At 43.9% G+C, this 24,447-nt stretch overlaps 1 protein-coding gene across 3 annotated transcripts in view; it reads left to right on the forward strand.

The window, feature by feature from the left end:
• The window catches only part of SLC4A11 (solute carrier family 4 member 11), a 159,541-nt gene that overhangs the window by 69,858 nt on the left and 65,236 nt on the right, over nucleotides 1-24,447 (forward strand). For all 3 annotated transcript variants that reach the window (XM_018560904.1, XM_018560906.1, XM_018560905.1), the window contains exon 3: nucleotides 20,388-20,546. In XM_018560904.1, the coding sequence (XP_018416406.1) occupies nucleotides 20,388-20,546 (159 nt within the window). The remainder of the gene's footprint in view (nucleotides 1-20,387; nucleotides 20,547-24,447) is intronic.

The raw sequence follows: 24,447 nt of genomic DNA on the forward strand, positions 1-24,447 counted from the left end.
ATGTTGATATAATTATTATTATTTTTTATTATTTAATAATAAATGGAAAGTATTCCATACCTGCCCATACCCAGTCAGTAGGACTTGACTGAAATTCAAGCGACATACAGCCAGCTTAGTGGCCATTTCGTTCTTCATCTTTTTTTTTATATAACACATTGAGAGAGTCGCGGTGTCTATTTCCTGGCGTCTTTTGCTGCTTTTGTACTTTCAAATGGTTGCTGTTTTGCCACTTGGCAGCTATATTTCCCAATAGAACTGAAGTGCACCTCCCTAAGTTCTTGTCTCTGGTGAGCAATAAAACTGCATTAGAGAGACACAAAGGCTTGCAGCATGAGTTTGCAATAACGCGGACGGCGTTCTGTTCCTTGTTTGCGTGTCCCGCGCGGTGCGGGCCTGGATTCATTTAGCGAGATCCTCTGTCATCTTGACCTCGGGCTTCAATGTCCCCGCTTGGCACTGCTGGCTGCACCAGGCTTGATCTGTTTTTCTCCTCGCGTCTTAATCTCTCCAAGTTGTTGACATGGGAATTCCTGTAATAGTTGTCATGTTTGTCTTTAAGTTTTTAGTCTGATTGTTCCCGTCTCCCCGAGCTTAAGACGGAACTCCAGGCAAAACACACAAAGCCATGAAAGGAGCTTTAGAGTTATTAGGAAGTCATGTTGTTGCTCCACATCAGTTTGTGAACTGCAGTGCCCGCCAATCCTGCTTGACCTGGAACAGCATACAATGCCAGTCCACACCTTCTAAAGCCAGCAGGGTGTGAATACTTTTGCATTGGCATTGTAAGAGCTCTGAATAAACTCTTATAAAACAGATTTTTAAATAAATCCCTTTGTCTCTGTGAGGTTACGGGGAAGTTTATTACACATTTTAAAGCTGAACAGATAGACAATCAATTATTATGGCAGAGGTTTAATAGGCTTATAGATTAAACCTTCCCTGGCCCCTCCCTCATCAACATGCTAATTCCATTTTTAAATAACACCTTTCCATTTGTATTACATACCTTTTATTTTAGACCCATCGATGTTATCACTAGGTCCCTGTGCTTCTGTATGTGATGCAGGAAGATTATTGCTGGTGAAAGGGGTCAGCAGGGTGCTATACTTGGCTTCCTGAAAACATTGCAGCACCCTTCCTCAGTACCTCTCTCAAGAGCCCTCAGTCCAAAACAAGCAGTTGGCTGGATCTTGGGAGGAGTTATGCAAATCTCAAAATACTTTGATGGGTGGCTTCTTTTGCATGCAGACTGCCCTAGGTATTGTCCACATGAGATGCTGAGCCTCCATGATTGAAAGAACTGAAATCTCAGGAATGGAAGAGGCAGGTCAGGGACAGTCAGGTTGGGGAGGAAAGAGCTGGATGAGGAGCCAGGAAATTAGGCGGCTCTATCTGACTAGCTGCAGCTTCTAATGCACATTGTGAGAAGCTCACAGTGTGCAGTGAAATCAGAGTAAGCAATTTCAATCCAGGAGAGGAGCCGAAAAACTGTGAAAATCCTTTTCTTTGAGTTCAATGAGGGACACAGGAAGTCATATAGTATTGTTTTTATGCTAGTGGCCAATCCTGCTATAGGCGGCATTATAACCCGACAGTATATGATATGACTTGCAGTGTTGCCCAGAAATATGGTGGTGGTGGTGGGTTGACATTATAGCCTGACAATGTTATCAATGTGGTGGTGGGTGAAAGTGGCGGTGCTGGGTTAATAAGCTGCAGGCTGTCTGGTGGTATATGGAAGAAAGTGTCCCTGCAGTCTTTTAAACAGTAAGCAAGCTTTCAAACAATGTTTAATGGACCTTTTAAACTTCTCACCCTCCGTGGGGTTCTGCTGTGCACACATGGATATTGGGCAGAAGAGGCTGGCCCTTTAAATAGGCATGCTTATATCTCCTCTCTGCAGATCATGCATTAGCTGGTCTGGGAAGTACACACATTCGAAATGATACGGAGGTTATTGATTATCAGTCCATACACATAGCTCCCTGTGACTGCAAATGTCTTTACTGGGCATTAGAAACCAATTATCAGCAGGGCTGCAACTGACTAATCGATTATGAGAATGGTTGTCAACTATTCTCATTATCGATTAGTAGGTTGGATCCCCTAGCTCTCTACTCCATGCTGGGAGGAGGGCACAGCAAGCAGTGGGCGGGTGCAATAGCCAGCCTGCTATTTAATTTGAAATGGCCAATAGCAGGCAGGCTGTTGCACCCGCCCACTACCTGCTGTATTTACATTCAGCTGTCGTCTGTAGAATCTTGCCACCGGCAGCTGTCATTCCCGGGCTGAAGCTATTCCAGCGCCATGTGCTTGCAATACAATTTTTTTTTTAAATTATAAAAGGTGGGAGAGTCATTTTCGGCCTGACAAATTCTGCTGCAGGTGGTGCGTTGCAGTGCCATTCACTTCAATGGCACCCCAAACTCGTTTCCCACCGACAGTGTGATCGCCCGCACTGGAATACATGGTACCACAATGCTGAGCGTTCCAGTGTAATGTGATTGCAAAAAATTGTGAATGCAATTTTTTTCTGAACTAAAACTTTGTCTGTAACAATGCATTTGTGTATTTTATTTTAAATTAAGGGTGGTATTTATTTAACTTCTTTTATCCGATTAATCGAAAAAAGGCCAACTAATCGATTTATAAAAATAATCATTAGCTGCAGCCCTAATAATCAGGCAGGATGATTGATGATGTTTTGATGATCCTCTGTGTGCCTCTCCAGGGATATGCCCCTCTAATCCATTAGTTGGCCGATTTTTTTTTTTTTTGATTTTTTGTTGTTGATTTTTTTCGATTAATCGGATTAAAAAAACCCCATCCTTAAATTTAAAATAAAATACACAAATGCAGTGTTACAAACATAAAGTTTACTTCGGAATAAAACTGCATACACAACTGTTGCAATATGTGAAAGCTCATTATGCAGTCTTGCTTGATGTACCTGAATATATTAATTGAGCTTAATTTATTTTAAAACCGTACTTCTCCCTCAAGCTGATTACATTTGTATATAAATATCCTGCAAACATATAATAGAATTCCATTTATAGCCCAGCCCTTCCCTTACTCCGCCTCTAAATAAAAAGGACATTGAGGGAGTATGTCCTGTTCCCGATGATGCCCAGCCTCTTTAATGTCCCAATGCCTCCCTCGTAAATATTTGTTTGTGTTTTGGGACCTTGGAAACCTAAATTGCAGTTGTGTGAAGAGGTGATTCGCATAGCTGTGCGCTGTGGCAGGCCGGGGTGCAGATGATAAAGTGGAGGAAAGGTTGTTCCCATAATTAATTATTCGTTGCGTAACATTAAACAGACACAAGGATTTCACGTGGGCGCAGCTGCCATGAGACTTGGCCTGCGTCCTGGCACGGTCCGTCGCTGCACCTTATTATAATTTAATATTTTATAATCCGTGTGTTCCTGCAAACATGTGGAACGGGTGACATCACCACATTAACGGCGACTTCCAGGGATAATTTTAGTTTAATGAATGCAAATCCTTCTGATAAATGTCCCAGCACTGTTTATATTTGCCGGAGTCTGCTGTTAAAGGGAAACCTATCGTGAAGGAGACGAGGGACATGCCATAGCTGATCCTTCTGAAAAATTGAGGCCATTGTTCCTGGTCAGTGACTAGGTCAGTTCCAGCGCCTTGGCATTGGTCACATGATATGCACCAGAGACCAGAGGCATCGAGGAAAAGCAAAGTTTGAAGTGCTGTACATATGGAAACCATTCAGACCCCAACTTGTACTGTGCTGATGGTTAGCAAAATATGAACTGTGCTATAGCGTCCTATAGGGATGCACCGATACCGATACAAGTATTGGTGCCGGTGCAGAGTATTTGGGCGAGTACTTCCTGATTGGTCGGAAGCTGGCCAATTTAGGAAACAAGGCACCGTGTAATGACGCGGCGCCCGGCTTCCTGATTGGTCGGGAAGCCGGCTTTATGCTCCCTCGTCACCTCATGATGAGGGAGCATGGAGCCGGCTTCACGGCCAATCAGGAAGCTGGCGCCGCGTCATTACACAGCAGGCCTGATTGGCCAGAAAGCCGGTTCCATGATTTCTCGTCACTTAGTGACGAGAAGCATAGGGACGGATTCCCTGCTAATTGGGAAGCCGGGTGGCGAGTCATTACACGCCGCCTGGCTTCCTGAATGGGACTTCCGGTTCTCGGTATTCAGTATCGGCGAGTACCGAAATTTTTTTTATCGGTACTCAATACCAAAATACCGTTATTGGTGCATCCCTAATGTCCTACATAGGGACCATAGAGACCAGTACTCGTTGACCGATCATCCTTTCCCACTCTATGCAGAACTGGAAAAACAATTGGCTGGAGATAACACTTGAAGTTGAAAAAAGGCCAATATCTTAATTAGAAAAAGCTTCTTTGTGGCTACTTCTAATGATCAGCGCTAGCCGTCCTTCAGATGTGAATATAAGAACTCAGACGTTGAGATCAGGACGTTGAGATCAGGATTTAACAAGTGCTATTAAAAAATTAATAATTAATAATTAATAAAACATTCAGTGAAGGGGTGTATCTCAAAATATTCAATGTGAATCGGTTATGTGAACAAATAAAGTTCATAAAATAGACAATGTATAAATTTATCTAATAAAATGTGATAGGCTGTGAATATATGTATCATGTGTAAGTGATTCTTGTTAATAAATAGTGAATGGACAAACAATGTGTACCACTTAAATAAAATAAAACAAAATTAAACTTTTTTCGATGTATGTGTGAATAGTCCAAATCTTTTTTAGTTTTTTTAAAGTCTTTAGAAATCCATAAATGTAAGACACTTCGACAGTGAAAATTCAGTGCAATAATGTGTCCAACGAAAATCCAAAAAAAACGAAGAAAAAATAGTGAAGAAAAAATGAAGACAAAAATAAAGAACAAAATGTAGAAAAAAATGTAGAAAAAATGCAGCGAAAATCCCCTCAAGGGAATGCACTCACCAGATCCGAAGATGTTAAACACATTTATTTCATCAAGGTAAGTCTGCAGCTCCGTCTTTAATTTCCACGCTCGATCAGGCTTCAGGGAAGGAAAGGTCTCCCGTTTTACCCGTGATGTTTAAACGGAATATCCTCGTATTTTAGGGGTCCCTCCGGTGGGATATCCAATCATATAATAATCAAAATAAGACATACGCTCATAGCGTAGTAAAACCCAGGTTTATTATAGTCATACCGCATACAAGTTTAAAAAGAGCGCTAAAATATGTTTAAAAAAGCCGGCTGGTCACTTAAGGCGTGGTTCCTATTCGACTGGATCAAATGACGTGAGAATAGGCCCGCCCCTGACGCGTTTCGTCACACAGACGTTCTCAAGGGATGGCAGGTTAATGCCATCCCTTCCCTGAAGCCTGATCGAGCGTGGAAATTAAAGACGGAGCTGCAGACCTACCTTGATGAAATAAATGTGTTTAACATCTTCGGATCTGGTGAGTGCATTCCCTTGAGGGGATTTTTGCTGCATTTTTTCTACATTTTTTTCTACATTTTGTTCTTTATTTTTGTCTTCATTTTTTCTTCACTATTTTTTCTTCGTTTTTTTTTTATTTTCGTTGGACACTTTCGTTTTGACTTTAAAAAAACTACAAAAGATTTGGACTATTCACACATACATCGAAAAAAGTTTAATTTTGTTTTATTTAATTTAAGTGGTACACATTGTTTGTCCATTCACTATTTATTAACAAGAATCACTTACACATGATACATATATTCACAGCCTATCACATTTTATTAGATACATTTATACATTATCTATTTTATGAACTTTATTTGTTCACATAACCGATTCACATTGAATATTTTGAGATACACCCCTTCACTGAATGTTTTATTAATTATAAAATTTTTAATAGCACTTGTTAAATCCTGATCTCAACGTCTGAGTTCTTATATTCACATCTGAAGGACGGCTAACGCTGTACGTTTTGAAATAACACATCCTAATAGGGGCTAAGTGCCTTTTGTTCATCAGCTTCCCTTACCCTTCTAGAACAATTTATTTTTATCCATTTTAACTTTGATACATATTTTATTATTTTTATTACTTCCATTAGCGCAAGTTCTTTGCAATTACTATATACTTCTAATGATCGGCTTCTCGTGTTTTCCGATTGTCCTTGCTCAGTACAGCAGCACAGTTCTCCGATCCCGGCTCTAATCAAGGAAGTGTTTAACCCTTTCCCTCCCAAGCCCTCAAACGCTTTACACCTCAGCTGGCCATTTTTGCAATTTTTCCCATTGTTTTGATTATCTATTGCTGCGTTGCTAGTGTTTGTAAAAGCCCCCCCCCCCCAAAGCATACATTTTCTGGAAGCACAGGCCCGGTAGAAGAAATAGATGGTGCTACTAAGTTTGTAGGTCCTGCAAAAATGTTTGTCAAATCAATAATAAACCGATACAAAATACATAATTAAAATGATAAAAACACACTAAAATCTGTATCGGTGCACAAAAAAAATACTTTTACAACTAAATCTAAAAGATAAAACTTTATTGAGTTAAACAATAACAAATATTTGTACATTTTAAATTGCGCCTTTTTGCAAAACTGTAAAAAAAAAACAAAACGGAAAACCTGTAAATAAGCGACTTGTGTTTAAAAATCGTTTGTCTACTATGTTGGTGTTTGTGTTGTGATTAAAATGATACAGGCGTACCTTTAATCGGAACACAGCATGTCACAACTCTTTGCCATGCGCTGCCACACAGTTAATCTTATTTTGAAAATAAAAAAATCAAGCATGGTGATGAGTTCTAACAATGCAGCACATGTGCATGCCGTACACCACAATATGGTGCAGACTGTAGCAAGTGTATAATGTGTATGTGGGGGGAGTTTGTGCCTTATTTCATTATTTATTTTTTATTATTTTTATATTTATTTTCTAATTATTTTTTTTCGGGGGGGGGCGCGCGCTTCGGGGAAATATCAGGGTCTAGACAGACCCCTGACATTTCCCTTTTGAAATAGAAAAAGAAATTGAGTGAGGACACAGAGTCCTTAATCTCTTTTTCTGCAGCCTCAGCACAGAGGCTTCCCATTCATTTACAAAATGGCGATTAGTATATTTTTCTATCATCCAGTTATCAATGGGTAGAAGCCTCTGTAATGAGTGCTTCTCCCCATTCAGATACTCATGAATGAACAGGAAGTGATGTAAAGCACTTCCTGTTCATTCATAACTGGAGACATATAGTACTCTGTGTCCCCAGTTGTTTACAAACATTGGAGTGATCAGCTGATCAGTCCAAGGTTTGCTGCATACAGAGGATCAGTACATGTCACATATTTATCGAGCCTCCGCTTGGTCACTCACAGAGACGCTGTCATCCCGAAACTGACAGGATGACCGCGTCGCTGCTCTCTCCTCGCCGCTCGCTGTCTCCTGCCGCTCGGCCATCCTGATAAGCGGCTCCCTCCTCGATTTCCCCCCCAACACCGGCTTCAGCTGTAATTTTCTGCTCAGTTCCCCGCTGCCTCAGTCCATACAGGTGGGTGAGAGCAGCGGGGCTCTGCGGAGAAACATGGAGAGGGCAGGAAAAGCTGCCAGGTGCTGGCGGCCAACGGTGGCACCTGAATTTTTTAGTTTAATAGCTGTTATTTTACAGGGGACCATCGAGGGGACAACGACCCTTCTGATATAAGTTCATAATACCATGAGCTTATAGCAGAAGGGTGAAAGCCACCGATGAAAGGCTTACTGAGCTGGCCAGCCGGAAACAGCTGTGTTCTGCCGTTAGCCTTATGTCGGTGGCAGCGAAAGGGTTGAAGAGACTGCTGGGCATTCAGCCTGTTCCTCTTCAACAGGTCATTCCCAGGATAGGCAACCTTGCCACTTCAGATGTGTGGAACTACAAGTCCCATGAGGCATTGCAAGACTGACAGCCACAGGCAGGACTCCAAGAGGTAGTGATGGGATTTTGTGGCTTCAGCATAGCTGGAATGCTGAGGTTGCCTAACCCTGGGTTTGTCTGTGTGCTCATTCCCTGGGTAGAGGTCTATAAGACTTTGACTGCTGTAAGTGCCCTGTATTATTCCTGTGTATTGATTGGGCTATTTATTTGGCATGTTATCTCTTGTTATACATCTGTGCTCTTTCTACCTGTCTGGAATTTGGACTCTATTTAGGATTCGTTTGTCTGTGCCTGTTCTGACTATCAGCCTTTGCTACTGCCTACGGTTTGCACTGGCCATCTCTTTGAGAATTTGAAGCACTCTGTCCTGCATGCCTGCGGTGCCATCTTTGAGTAAGCGTTACCAGTAACATGCCTCTAACTGGATTGTGGCCAGGCTGTAGATCAGGTTTGGGCAACTCCGGCCCCCTCAGGCAGTTGTGAAACAACCAGACCCATGAGGCATTGCAAAACGGATAGTTACAGGTATGACTCCCAGAGGTAGAGGCATGTGAGATTTGTAGTTAAAGCCCAGCTGGAGGGCCGGAGTTGCCCACCTCTGCCGTAGATGATGTCATCATTGCACAGAAAGTGTGTGATGGGGTCCTGAGATCCTGGTCATTTTTTGACTTTCACACGGCACCGGAAATCCATTGTCTAGCAGCTAATCGATGCTGGGAATGTCAATTCACAGACGTAACAGGATAGAGCATGGGTATCCAAACTTTGGCCCTCCAGCTGTCGTGAAAGTCCCATGAGGCATTGCAAGACTTTGACAGCCACAGGCATGACTTCCACAGGCAGATGCAGGATGGGATTGGACGAGATTCACCACAGCTGGAGGGCCGAGTTTAGTTACCCCTGGGCCAGAGGAAAGACTGAGTAAAGGAGACATCTGTGTGCATCACTCATGCATAATAGACTTTCTAAGCTGTTATTTTCTTGAGTTTGGATGAACGTTCCACTTTAAAAATGTATGCATTCTGCATACAAAGCTCAGCTTGTGTGAAAATCAGGCCAGTAGCCATTATGTCCTTGACATTACCAGTTTCAGAGTCGGGTTTAGCAAAGACAAGCTGAACTGTGGTGTAATTATAATTACAATCTTTATTTTTAACTTAAAGTTCTGAGTCTTCTTCCCCTCCCACTGCAGTGTCTCCCGGGGCTCTGCCCTACAGGACCACATGGCTGCACAGAGTACTCATCCAGCTGGTGCAGGGGAGGAACGAGCTCTCGCTGATAATGAACTCGGTTTTGTATTACTCAGCACTATGCACAGAAGCCGAGGAAGAAATTGTTGGCGTAATAGACACCGGAGGGTTGGCAAAACCTGCGTCTGTAATGTCATTTTTGGATCCACTGTAAAGCAGACTGATTTTAATTCAGTTAGGGGTGTATCCCTAGATTTATCCAGTGACCTTTTAATCCCTTGGTAATAAAGGTAAAATAATACTATCGTTTACCCTAACAGAGCCAACAGGGTCTCTTTAATCGAGTCCCCAACTGGAACACATGCTCTCCTTCTCTTAATATTTATGCTGTTTCTTTTGGCTGCCGGGAACAAATATAACCACCCAGTACTTCCGGGTGGTGTGGCTCATGTGACTCAATTTCCTTCTTCTCCTGTGATGGTAGTTGGTTATTAGCTGCTTAGGAGCCCAACACTGTCACATGGTGGTGGGCAGAGAACCCTAACCCTGCGTGAGCTCCAGGATCATAACTTAGCACTTATGCAGTGCTAACCCTGCCTTGCTCATGGCGACCAATCGGAATGGTGAAGGAGAGAAGGGATGGTGGGTATGTGCAGTTGGTGGGACAGCATTAAAGTGAACCTGTTGCTTGGTCCTGTATGGGTAGAGCACCTAAAGTTCACTTTAAAACAAAGCTGGACAAATCTCAGGAGCTAGGTAGCCAATGCTCCTTACACATTCCAGCTGGCACCTACTTTTCAGGTTTCATCTAGTTGTTGTCAATGGAGCCTAAAAAAACAAATGAATGGGATAGACTGGCTCCAGAATACCAAATTGATTTGTCCACCTCTGCTTTAAAGGAAACTGATCACAAGGAATCCATGTAGGCTGCCATTACTGACTTTCTTGCTTCAGTACTTTGGTAATTTCGAAGTCACTTAACTGGAACCTGTATGATACCTCTGTTTCCCGATCTTCACATTTGTTCCAGGTCAATGACTCGGAAAGTATCAAAGCCAATTCTGTAATCTAACATCCAGGCAACTAGCATTGCCAGGAGGTCAGCAGTGGTGGCTTCTTTGAGGGCAGACCTGTCATGCAGCACAGTGGTGTGGATCTCACAAAGCATTACCTTTCACCAATGGAGGGTACCTGTTCTCCAGTTGTCTGGGCACTTTTGCTTGGTTTGATTCCTATAGTTGGTTTGCTTTAAAGTAAATCTGTGGGTTTGTTTCTGGGTGTGAAGCTGGCTTCTGTTTTAAGGAACATCCACGGCTGGATGCATACATATTCATTTTTGTTCCCAGGAACCCCAACATGTAAACCCAATCAATAAGATATCATGTACAATTTAACCTGCAAAAATCGGCTTCAACTCTGTTTAGATTTACAGAGTTTATTAAAAAATGACCTTGTGATCCTGCTATGAAAGTCCTTGTCCAGGCCCATCTATTATAGAACGACAGCACTGTCGCCCAGTTGTGCTTGTGTTGTCACCCTTGAACAGTAGAAAAATTTCACCAGCACACCATGAGTTGAAAAAGCAAAATATTTGATTGCCAATAGCTGTATCTCATTGGCAAGCGCTTTCGGGGCCTCGCAGGGTCCCCTTCATCTAAGCCTGATGAAGGGGACCCTGCGAGGCCCCGAAAGCGCTTGCCAATGAGATACAGCTACTGGCAATAAAATATTTTGCTTTTTCAACTCATGGTGTGCTGGTGACATTTTTCTACTGTTCATGTGTGACGGCGCCATCCGCAGTCATTTCGAGCACCCATCTTCATCAAGTGGGAATCCCGGTAAGGAGTGCGGTATGGTTCCTGTTTCTGTGTTGTCACCCTGTCACATAGAGACATGGAGTGGCCATTTTATCACAGTTATGCAGGCATGGCCCACTATTGTCACCATCAGGAAACCATCAAGCTGCTAGAGAGGGCTTTAGTAGACTTCAGTGAGCTTCACATCTACTTAAAGCTTGTTTAAAGTTAAAGGACACCCATTAAAACCTATGTTGAAATCTTCCGAGTTGTAAATGAGAAATGCTTTAAAGACTTAAAATGTCCAAATTCTTGTGGAATCCCCCAGAGGACCAAGTGCCTGGAGCGCTTGATCCCTTTGCGATCGGTGGCCACATTGGTGATTAAAAGCGCATCCTTTTTTTCTGTCTCTGCTGTCTTTCAGCTTCACCCCAGACTGAAGCCCAATTTATGAGGGTTCCTTTGGGGAAGCTACAGCACCGCACTCTAGCCACCTCCCCTTCTGTCTTGTGTGCATTAATAGTCTGCTGTGAACGTGCACGTTGTAGTGGTAGTGTTGATCCGCTGTGACGGGCGAGTTCAGCCAGGATCAGCTGAGACAGTAGGTAGGGCTATGCTCTTTTATTGCTGCTGACAATCCTGTGGGTGTGTGTTCACTCTGAACATTGGGCTGAAAGCCCCCTCTCCCTGCTGTGGCAAATAATGGTGCTCTACTCCAGCGTGCGTCTGCTGCCAGAAAATACCGCTACCGCTCACACTTGATTAAACATTTGTCTCCTGACAAGCAGCATGGTCGAACATCGTTGGGGGTAACTAGGGTAGCATGTTGTTGACTACACTAGCTCAGCAACAACAGCAGTGAACAGAACGGGTCCAAACGCACCGTGCACTTGGTCCTCTGGGGGGATTCCACAATGATTTGGAAATTGTGTTGGGACCTCTTCTTCTTTTTTTTTTCTTCTTTTTTTTTTTTTTAACAAAGCTGCTGGAAGCTTTACAAACCCTTTTAAATAACATTGTAACAAGGACATCATAGTTTCCTTTGAGTGTTCAGCGATCTTCATTCTGACCGGCCTTCTCTTATGTCACCGATGATTGCAACCGCTCGGCTATACACAGAGGATTCGTGTCTTTGCGTTTGCCTTTAATTTTAATAACTTGCTGAGATGAAGCAAAGCAGCCAGGGAGCAGAATCTCTGTGCCTTTAGAAATACGTAGTACAATATAATAATAAGTAACACGAGCGATGACCATGGAGACAAGACGAAGATGAAGTGTTTTCCTCTACTAGCCGAGTGACAAATGCGGTGCGTGTTCTTCTGGGTTTTTTATCAGCGCTGCCACAGTCTGTGCGCTTTATGCGGCCGTTCCGTAAATTCTACAATCTGTTTTCCCAAGAGCAACGCCAAGCGGACGGGAACAATGTTGCTAGGGCGTCTCGCGGCGTCTCTGTACTGCCGAACGATAAGCTGCCATTATTTACTGCTCTGGAACGGCTTTCACTACTGTATAGTGGGAGGTTAATGCTCAACATGAATTCCAGAATTTGCCATCCCACTTTATTGGCGGCATTATTTCACGGATTTATTATGTAAGGCTACGTTATTATCAAACGGAGTCAGAAATGTATGCATGTGAAAGCCACATTTTATGTGCCGTGTTTAGAGAGAGATGAACTGTGGCTTTGGTGCCCTGTATTAAAAAAAGAGGGAACCATTTGTTAGCTCAACAGGAAATGCTAACTGCCTGGTAGTCACGCTCCCCCCCTGACTCCAATGCATTTTCGGTCGCCTACTTGGAACATGCATGGAGGCAGTGAAGTCAGAACTTCTTATTTTGCAATCTTGTTCTGGAACAGGGACCTAGCTCTGAATTATAAGGTTAAGCATGGCCGCCAGGGAACTACCGTTTCAGTGGATGACACCAATGGCGGCTTATGTAGTTAAAGGAGAACAAAAAAAAAAACTTACCGTTGCAATGGGGCTACCTTGGCACTACAAGGGTTAAGTGCTCATTTTGTCTAGGGGGCTGAAGGAAAGTAGATATACTCATTTGATTCTTGGTCCAGCTGGCTTCCTCCAGACTTCTAAACCGGGCCCCTACATCCATTCCCCCCTTCACTCCGGTGGTCTTTGGACTGCTGACGTCATCACGTCTTACGCAGGTCCATTGACCTAGACCGGAGGATGCAAAGGGGCATTTCATAGCAGAATGTAAGGGGTGAAAGATGAGCGCTGACTGTTACAGGAACAAGGATCAGGTGAGGTATATCTGCTTTATTTGAGCCCCCCTATACAAAGGGTACGTTTTTTTGTTTTCTCCTTACCCAGAGTTCTTCTTTAAAGCTGAACATAAAGGCAAACTGCTAAAAAATAAAGACATAAAATACACATAACAGGACCCATTTACCTGCCCAATGATATATGTTCCTGCCCATCCAGGTTTAGATTTACACAGCCCTTGCCACAGCATAGTCCTATCTGGCAGGGCAGGAGACTTGATTTCAGTAACACATAGGGATCCTATTCCTCCTGCAGTCTGTGACTGGACATGAAAGGAGAAGCAGCAGACTGATAAGCTCATTTCTCCGTAGCCCTGTTCTCTCCTCCTATTCTATATGAGCAAGCCAATGTGTTTTGTGGGCCCAACATCGCCCAACGAATGTGCTGCTGCGTTCTACCCCCGGGAACTTTCCTGTTTTTTATCTCCCAAATATTCCGTTGTGGTGATGCTGCCACTGAGTCGTCCCATGTATATACAGTATCACAGCCCTGATGAAGGGGGTGATATTGGGCCAAAACATGTTGGATTTTCAATTTAGCTTCTGTGACCTTATATAGGAATAAAATTGTGAATGGACTATGAAGCAGTGGTGCTTCTATCTCAGATGAATTGGATCACAGAGCTGGCCAAGCCAGTTGTGGGCTACTTCTGCAGTCTAGCTGCTGTGAAAGTACAAGTCCCATGAGGAATTGCAGGAATCTGACAGCCGCATGCATGACTCCCAGAGGCATATGAATGAGGGGATGTGTAGTTTCACCACAGCTGGAGTGCCAAGGTTGCCTACCCCTTGGCTAAGCAGAAATTTTAGTCTTTTGACCTTTTGTAGCACTCCACTGACAAAAGTGAAGCTAAATCAGAGAGACCCAGAAAGGATTTGTTTTTGGTAGGAATGCACAGAGACCGTTTTTTCGGTATCTAATACGAGTGCCGATACTTTGCTTTCGGTACTCGTCGATACCGAGTACCGATACTAGTGTTTCTGCTGCCATGGAGCCAGCTTCCCGGGCAATCTGATTGCCCGAGAAGCTGACTCACCCGCTTGATTGAGCTTGGCCGGGAAACCGGCTTCCCAGCCAATCAGGAAGCCGGGCGGTGAGTAATGACCCACCTTCCTTATTGGCCAGGAAGCCGGCTCCATGCTGATTAGCTGGAAAGCCAGCGTCCCAGCCAATCACCAAGGAGCCGGCTCGATTCTGATGGGCCAGGAATCTGTCTTCCTGGCCAATCCGGAGGCGGGTCATTACTCACCACCCAGCTTCCTGATCGCACAGGAAGCTGGCTCCATGGTCCCCTATGGCACTGCTGGTCAGAGGAAATCTTCCTCTGACGGGAAGTTCCAGTATCGGTGAAGGTATTGGAACATTTGGGCGAGTATGAGTACTCGCCCAAGTACTCGGTACCGATACTAGTATCGGTGCATCCCTAATTTTTGGCTAATAGCAGGCTGTTGTTCTGCTCGCTCTTTGACAAGACTTCTGAATGTATTGCATGGCCAACAGGTTGTCTTATGTTGGAAATAATACCTATGCACACCTCTGATGTTTCATGGTGCCATAGTGAATAGGATAATTCACTCTGATCATTGCCGTGCAGTTATCAAGACCGTGAAGCAATATAAAATAGAATTTAATGAAGACTAAGAGATGGTGTTTCTTAATAGCAATACGCATACACTCTGACTCTGGGAAGGCAGAGCTGGGAATACCTCCTACGCTGTGCCTGCCTCTTCCCCACCACCTCCAAAGCTCTCCCTTCTTCTCCTGCTACATTTCCAGACCATATTTGTCCTACTTGCTCTGCATTTTTTGGTGTTATTTGTACTAATTACACATCGGTTTCTTTGATCGCCCAACAGTTGTCTAATTAGGTGATGGCAATGTGTTCCCCATATATGGGATCTGTGCTCAATACATGACATTAATCATCGCTGGGAACATTGTAATGTAATTTTCTTCTTATGTAATGGGATTTAGTTTGGGTACAGAGCGATTCTACGTAGGCCCTTCAAATTTAGTATTTTCAGTGATGTCACTGTATTTTTATTAATTTGATGAGCTACATTCTCAGTGATGTCACCGGTATCTAGTGAATGGATAGTCTGCATTCTCAGTGATGTCACTGGTCTCTAGTGAATGGATAGTCTGCATTCTCAGTGATGTCACTGGTCTCTAGTGAATGGATAGGCTGCATTCTCAGTGATGCCAACGGTGCCTGGTCAATTGATAGGCTACATTCTCAGCGATGTCACTGGTTTCCAGGGAATGGAGAGACTCCATTCTCAGTGATGTCACCGATCTCTAGTGAATGAATAGGCTTCGTTCTCAGTGATTGTCACCGGTCTCTAGAGAATGGATAGGCTGCATTATCAGTGATGTCACCGGTCTCTAGTGAATGGATAGGATACATTCTCAGTGATATCACCGGTTTCTAGTGAATGGATAGGCTGCATTATCAGTGATGTCCCCCGGTCTCTAGTGAATGGATAGTCTACATTCTCAGTGATGCCACCGGTTTCTAGTGAATGGATAGACTGCATTCTCAGTGATGCCAACGGTGTCTAGTCAATTGATAGGCTACATTCTCAGCGATGTCACTGGTTTCCAGGGAATGGAGAGACCCCCATTCTCAGTGATGTCACCGGTCTCTAGTGAATGAATAGGCTTCGTTCTCAGTGATTGTCACCGGTCTCTAGAGAATGGATAGGCTGTTTCTGATCTTACTGGTGTTTAAGGCGCAATCTACAGACACCAATGATGGTGCACCATTTCTTCTACTTGCACCAGTCATGGAGCACTTATTCTTTAATTGACCCTAACAATGGAGCACTGTTCTTCCACTTACATGAATGATGGGGCACTATTTCCCTCACTGATACAAACAATGGGGCACTATTCCTTCCACTGAAACCAACACACTCCCACAGCTCACCAACCACATAGCATTGTTCACTCCCAAAGACGCCTGTGTGTTTTCTACTCTTATTCTCTTATTGGCTATAGCCCAGCCCCCCTAAGATCTGAAGGACACTAAACTGACCCTTTGCTTAGAAAGTGTGAGAACCCCTGGTCTGGAGACTGGATAGGCATGGAATTGACCACAGAATGAAATGCATGTAAAAAGTTATTTATTTAAGAAAATAAATTTAATTAGACCTTTTGTAGGCTATAAAAAAAACAAAAAGAAAAAAAAACTTTCCAGTGCTTTTCTTTTATTGACGTTGTATATACTTTAAGACAGGGGCCGGCAACCTTTTCCACATTAACAATTTACAAGCATTGAACAACCGGCGTGCCAGTGAACAACCGCGCACCATAGTCATTTTGTTTTGTTTTAAATTTTTGCATTCATAGTTGCACTGCTTATGGCAAGTTAAACTCATTCATTTCAGCCCGAATTCCTGCAGAATCTGACTTTAGATGAGTCCCAATTCATGCACCTTCACACCTCAGATCAGTTCTAACTAATGCTTTAAAGGAGAACTATGGGGTTAAGGCTTTTCCCCGTAGTTCTTGTTAGGGTAACAGGAGGACACAAACTAGCATCATCCCTTCACCCTAGGCTCGGTATACCCCGAGCTGCTGCTCGCGGTATACTAAGACGTCGCAGCTGAAGCGGATCCCGACAATTGTGCCGGGATCCGCCCAGCTGCGTGACTGACAGCTGGCTCTGCCTATCTAACTCTTGAGTATTTTATTAATTTTCCAAATTACAATAAGACAATAAAATAGCACATGATGCACAATCAGTATAACATACAATTGCATTACAGTTTCTTCCACCATTAGCGTAATCAAGTAGTAGGAGGGGATCACTAGAGGCTATACACACAATATATAGTAGTTCTGTACAACAGAACAACAGAGCCAGCTGTAGACCTATCTAGAGGCAGAGCCAGCTGTACCCGCCCTTCCCTGTCCATTCCGCCAGTCAGCGCTGGCAGATCGGAGCAGGGGGAATCCAGCCCCTCCCCTGTCACGGCCGAGAGCCGTGACAGGATCGAGAGGTGAGCGAACGCCGGTATGTGTTCGCTCACCTCCCGATCTACTGAGCCGACCTGTGACAGTCTCATTGTCACAGGTCGGCTAGAACTATGAGGTGAGTGAAAAGCATTCACCTCATAGTTCTCCTTTTAAGATGACATTTAGATTCTCAATGTCGTCTATAATGCACCTCTCTCCATAGGCTTGAAATGAAAACTTGGAGTGCTTGGGGAAGAGCCGGCCAGCATGGAATCCTAAGGCTCTATTCACACCTGAGCGGCTCTCTGTGCGTATTCGGCTGTACAGATACGCGCAGAGCTGCTCTAAACACAAAAAACAATGCACTTCAATGTGTATCGTCCACACCATTGGGGGGTCAAAAATGTGCGGCCCCCGAAATAGTGCAAACAAAATATATAGACGCCAGCATTCCAATAGCAAGTCAAATACGTTTTTTTATTGAAGTATGATCAGCATAACGTGATGCACTCAATGCGACGTTTCGGGGTCTAGCAGGATCCCCTTCATTGGGCAGAACAAGTGATGCCCCGAAATAGTGCAAGCGCGATAATCCGTCAGATTCCACACGTTCGCGGCTATTTAGTAGCCACAAAAGAGCGGCATCCGTGAGGATTAAAAAACATTAACGTTTTCGTCCTGCACGGTCTTCCGCACGGAAAAACGTGCGGGAACTGCAAACGCTATGTGTGAATGCAGCCTAAACCTGGTTGGATTGTGGCTGTACTGCATGTCCAATGACCCCCTTTTGTCGTTGGCCCTTTTTGTGATTTATTGGCGTCTTGACTGTTTGGGATTGCGCCCTCACAGGGGTTAAGTTCCTTTGCTCGGTGTGTATTTTCCGCCACTTGGCAGACAGCCATATCTTGATGAGCTAAACAAACAGTTGGATTAACGAGCATTGCTTTTTCGAGGACGGCATTATGACAACAATAGTGTAATGTTTGTGATATCTGCAGTGCCTCCAGGTTAGCCAATGAGCCGATCCCGGCGTGTGTGTGTGTGGAGCGCATAGCGACACACACTCGCCACAACCCTTGGGACCATTTCACAATTATCAGAGTGTTTTGTTTTCTGGAAAATAGTTTTTTGTTGCAGCTTAATGTATGGGTTTTGGCCCTTAAAATGAAAGCTGTTGGCCTATTATTCCACCGATTAAATCTCAGTTCCGTGAGCCGTATCGTTCTTCGTTGGAATATTGAGAAGACATTGAGCAACTTTGTTTTTGTGTAATAAAGTGTACTTGTAATTCAGTATTGAACTCACAGCTTTGTAATGTCTCTATTGGATCCAAGCCTCAGGGATATGCTTTCCTCATTTACTCCTAAAGTGGGCTTAGCCCCTTCCTCACTAATGAAACCTCAAAACTACTCATCCACGCCCTCGTTATCTCTCATCTTGACTATTGCAACTCCCTCATTGGCTTACCTCTGCACAGGCTCCTCCCCCCTTCAGTCTATCATGAATGCAGCTGAAGAAAGTCCAGCAAAGCCATCCACAACTCTGCCCCCAGATATATCTCAAACCTTGTCTCAAAGTATCAACCTAACCGTCCCTTCCGCTCTTCAAAAGACCTTCTGCTTTCCAGCTCCCTTGTCAAATCCTCCTATGCTCGCCTCCAGGACTTCACTAGAGTCTGTCCCATCCTCTGGAACGCTTTACCCCAACCTGTCCGTCTATTTCCCACTCTGACTGCCTTTAGGTGATCCCTTAAGACTCCTCTTCAGGGAAGCCTATCCCACCTCAACCTAACCATCATGTTCTCAAACAATTCATCCCCACACAGCTACCTTCTCATGTATCACTTCCCCCTCCGTTTTAGATTGCAAGCCCTCAGGGGCAGGGCCCTTCTTACCGTCTTGAATTGTATTGCAATTGTAATGTCTTCCTTATATTGTACAGCGCTGTGCAAACTGTTGGCGCTATATAAATCCTGTATAATAATAATAATAACGAAGACTTGGTTTACCATCCTCACCAACCCGTGAGTTGAGCTGTAAAAATCACCCTTTTCATACCACCATGAACAGAGCTGTGGACTTCTTCTGGCTCCAATCCCAAGTTCCTAACCTCGGAGGAATCGGTGTGCAGGATAATATACTGATCGGCCACCTCTGCCTCAATCAGAACTTCCTAAACAGACATCTTGCATAGTGCTGAATGTTGCACTGGCCCTGGAGCTGTAAGGAGCCCGGAGAAGCTGTCGGGTTATGTGAGGGATGATTTTGACATATTAGGAGACGGTTATGGGAAATAGGCTAGAATCTTATTTGGGTTTCGTTATTTTTATTGCTCTTAAAAGTGGGGCTTCATGCAAACCGCTAAATAGTGGAAGTCTACATATGTATGTTCTTCTAAAATATTTGTCTTTTTCTCTATCCACATTTATCTTGTATTCCTCCATGCTTGTTACTGTAGCATCTCTGACAGCTCAGAAAATTCCAAACTCTTCCACAACCCCATTGTATTGTTTATGTGCATAGCATACAAGAGTTTGGGGTTAAAGTGTTCTTGAAGTCATGAACAAGTTTCTTGAGGGCCACCAGTCCTGCATAGCAGAATCCTCCAGGTGCCTGCATGTGACCATGTGAGTTTCCTGATGTCTCGGGATCCCTGGCGTCTCTGTCTGGTAGGCAAATTTTAAACATGCTTCACTGGTCAAGAGTTTGGTCCCCTCTCCTGCACCTCACAGTTGGCCATTGAGGTCACACACCATAGTGAAAAGCTAATGGGAGAGGGTGGATGCAGAGTAGGCAATAAACCACGTGACCTGGCCAACATTTTCATGCTAGGATGACTAAGGATTTGAATTCCTGAGGTGCTGATAAAGAAACCTGAATCGTCAGGCAGCTGCTACCTATGAGAACATTTTTAAGATTGTTTGCTTCAAATTTTCTTTTTCCAAAACATTTCTGAATACCTTAAATAAATAGGCATTTGCCCATCTTTCCTGATCCGTTGAAGCACACTTGCTTTTTGCTTGTAGAGACAAATATGAGTTCATACAGTAACATAAATGAATAAGACTCCCTTAGAGCTGTGTTATCATACTTCTCATCGGACTTCCAATACAGAAGACCAGAAACCTTTAAGAAAGAATATTTAACCTTTTATGTGTTGTATTTAGTTTTACTTGCTGTTTGGGTCCTCCTTTTATATATGAGACTGTCAGCACCTTGATCATCTTCTTCTGTCTAACATTTGTGCTTGATTTTCAGGTTACCTTAAATGTGACACTGATGACGGCTGTGACCCCAAAGAAGAGGAAGGGGGTGGAGGAGAAGAGCTGTTCGATACCGTACATTCCTCCATAGTGTCTGGAGAGAGCATCCGATTCTTCGTCAACGTCAACCTAGAAGGACCACAAAGTACCACAGGTTCGTCTGGACTGTTTGCGTTTCCTTCTCTTTCCAGAAACTGGTCCTGCATGCTCGGATTCTTGGCTCCTCATCAGTGACGGTGTCCATAGGCTCCAAGGATGGCCAGATATGTGTTCAAGAACCAAATGTTTCGTAGGCAGATCATTTTTTTTTTGGGTGTAGGGTTTTTGTTTTGCGCTAGAAAATCTGTGCGTCCTTTTGGCCTGGTAGTATTCCGCCTTTGCTGAAAATGTTCTTATAACATTGTGATTAGAGCGTAAGTTCACTTCAACAGTTAAGTCGAGTGCCCACTTAAAGTCACTCTAAATTCAGGAATAAAATCCTAAAAATACATTCAAATACCTGAACTTTTAACAAAATTGTATCTTATTTGTGTATCACTCGGCTGTAGATCCTCCAATCATCTCTGAATTGGTGCCGACACTGTCCTTCCTTCTTGAGGGGGGCTACTTTTGTTCCCCAATGGTCCCTGTGTGTGTTGTAAAGTGGTCACCGCTCCAAGCTCACTCCCGTGATGGACTACAATCTCACGTTTAGTTTACCAATTTGTATTGGGATTGGAGTCCATCACAGGAGCGAGCTTGGAGCGGTGACTACATTACAACACACACAGGGACCATGGGGAACAAAAGTAGCCCCCCTTTAGAAGGAAGGACAGTGTCAGCACCAATTCCGAGATGATTTGAGGATCTACAGCCGAGTGATAGACAAATAAGATACATTTTTGTTAATTGTTAAGGTACATGAATGCATTTCTAAGATTTAACTCAGGAGTTTAGTGTCACTTTAAAAGAAAACTTCATAAAGTTGCAAGTGAAAGTAGTGCAGAAAGTAAGAGCCTCATGGATAACTTGCACCTCCTCCAATGGTTTCTGGGATCCTTAGCCTGGAAGGCAGCTGTCAGTTAATGGCTGACAGTACTGCGGTACCATTATTGTACTCTTCTAGCCTTCCCCAAAGAAAAAATAGAACTCTGATCAGGTTTTCCATCGTAAAGGGTATGCCATGGCAAAACAATAAATATATTTTATATAGGCTATACTGAATGGACCAGGCTTTTCCAGCAATTGATTTTTTCTTCCCTGATGGCACATTGGGCATATTCCAAGTAGGGCTGCAGCTAACGATTATTTTCATAATCGATTAGTTAGCCGATTATTAAGTTCGATTAATCGGATTAAAAAAAAAAAGGCTCCAGTGATGGACTACTAGTTTCTTTTGAGATTGTAGTCCATCACGGGAGCAAGCTTGGCAAGGTGGAAGTAAAAAAAGAGTGTAGTGTGCAATATAGTACATTATACAGCGGCGCAGTACAGAATACAATCGGAATGACGGCGCCTTGGGGGGGAATTTACCAAAACTGCAGCAGAATCTGGAGCAATTGCTCATAGTAACCAATCAGCTGTTCTTTCCTTTTCAAAGCTTAACTGAACAAACTAAAGAGAGAAGCTGATTGGTTGCCGTGGGTGACTGCTTTCTGATTTTGTCTGCTCCAGTTTTGATAAATTGCACTCCGGCCCCTCGTGTCTGAAGGACGGCCCCTCGTGTCTGAAGGAATGGAAATTGAAGATCACGAGCACTCAATTTGAAAGCGTGAAGTATTTCTGACACCAGTGGCACTATATAGCCCTGAGGAAGGGGGCCCTGCGTGGCCTTAAACATTGGCTGAAGGACACTTGTGATATGTCACTTCAATAAAAGCAGAAATACTCCACACTTTCAAGTTGAGTGCTGGTGATCTTCATTCTTCATAACTCTGGGAACCACGGCGTCATCCGTGTTGGCACTACGAGTACCACGACTGTTAATGGAACAGGTCCGAATGCTGTATGGAGTGCAGGTGACCCGTCGCAATACTGCATCGTACCTAAAGGAAGACACGCAATGGTGAATGAGCCCGACTTTTTTTTTCTTTCCTTTTTAGCCTTTACCATAAGAAATAAATGTATACAAAGCCACGTATGGATCACTTTAAGATGTGTGTATCACATCTCTGACATTGTGATTTTCAGTTCTTGAAAAGGGTGAATAGTTTCTGGTGAATGGTTCCATTAGAAGGCCGATTTGTCTGCGTTAGTCTGACATTTATGATGCGAGTCATGCCTACATGGCAATGGCTGTATGTTAGATGTAGCCCCTGCCAGGTTTGTGTGCCAAGTTCTGCACCTTCATGTGTGAGCGCCTTTTATCTTCCCGGCTATCACAGATCCTTTTCCTTTGTGGTTCCAGCAGGGTTTCCCACCTGCGACATGCACGAGATAAACATTGCAAAAGAGCACGTGGTGCAACGTATGACCAGGGCCCCGTCAGGTCACAGGATTTATCCGCGGGACTCTTCTGTGTAGTCACTCTCCTTGTGAAGGTTTTCCTTGTATACGGGAGGAAGTGTTCTGTGCATCTTAGAGCCGGCAGATGTTTCTGGAATGCATTGTGATTTGACCTGACCTTTGTATTCGTTCATAGATGGCGTATTTAAAGGAGAGCTCCGGGGATTTTCTATAAATAGGACGGCGGGATGTTCATGTGACCTGTTTAAACTTAAAGTGACATTAAACCCTCAGATTTTTTAACATAAACCAATACTGTAATGTGCGCCTTACTGTAATCCATGGTAGTTTCCCTTCTCTTTGCTGCTCTTCCTTTTAAATCCGTATCTGTTCTAGTGCTGGGCAGAGCTTCTGTTTTGCAGCAGACTGCCTTGTCTCTGGAATGGCTACATGGTGTCTGTGTGAAGGTTCACAACCTGAGCCAGCACTACAGGAAGAGGCACTCAGCTGCACAAGGGAAGTTCTCCCCAGCATGAGAAGAGATACGGATTTAAAAGGAAGAGCAGCAAAGAGAAGGGAAACAACCATGGATTACAGTAAGGCGCACATTACAGTATTGGTTTATGTAAAAAAAAATCAGGGTTTAATGTCACTTTAACCTCCTTTCCGAGATTCGGCTCTCCGAAAACTGTGCAGTGGGGCCTTTTAGTTCGGTCCTTCCAATCTGTGCCCCTTCTGCTTTTGGTCCCCGTTTTGTTTAAATGGAATCAGTTGTTACAAATGTCCTCCATAGACTTCTCATTGCGGCCACTGATCCCATTGATAAAACAGCAGTAAGTCAGTGTAAGTCTTACCTATGCACTGTCCTTGCTGAGATACAGTTATTCCTGTTCCGGGAGAGCAGTGGTACCTTTTGTCTCAGTTCTGATCCGTGCTCTGTCTACTTCTGGTGACCAGAGATCTTCAAGTGATCTATACGAGGTTTTATATATAGAATTCTGTATTTATTATGGTCAGGGCTCATTTCAGACTATTGAGCGGCTTCATTTAGATACAGGGGGGGCTTACTAATAACCAGCCCATTGTTGCTTCACTTATCTTGGCTGTGATGGGTCGCCACATGCCTTCCACTTTTCTAGGTGAGAGACTCCTGAGCCTCCCCCAGTACAGCACTGTTAGCTAGTTCAAAAAATGCTGTTCGGCCCTTTGTGTCAGCTTGAGGTGAGCTTGGCTGGAAGTACGGCCAAAAGGGAGCTCCATCCATACGTGCATTGCTTACACATGTGCCACATGTGCCCTGTAGAGGTGCCTGGACCGGAGTGATGTCATATTCTGGCTCCTGGTACCTCTACGGGGGGTGCAAGGGAGCTGTACAATCAATGCACATATTGCTGGAGCTCAGTCACAGCACAGCAGCTCACACTAGACCCCAAGCCGAGGATCCACTCCAGTTCTTGTCAGGTAGGGAGACTGGGTGGATATTAACCACTTCAAGACCAGGTGTTTAGACCCCCTTCCTGGCCAGGCCATTTTTCAGTGTTCAGCGCTGCGATACTTTGACTGACGTTTATTCCGTCATGCAACGCTGTACTGAAATGAATTTTATACCATTTTTTGGGGACAGATAGGGC

The sequence above is a fragment of the Nanorana parkeri genome, unplaced genomic scaffold (assembly GCF_000935625.1).
Source record: "Nanorana parkeri isolate BGI_ZX_2015 unplaced genomic scaffold, ASM93562v1 scaffold486, whole genome shotgun sequence".
NCBI classification, from domain to species: Eukaryota; Metazoa; Chordata; class Amphibia; order Anura; family Dicroglossidae; genus Nanorana; species Nanorana parkeri.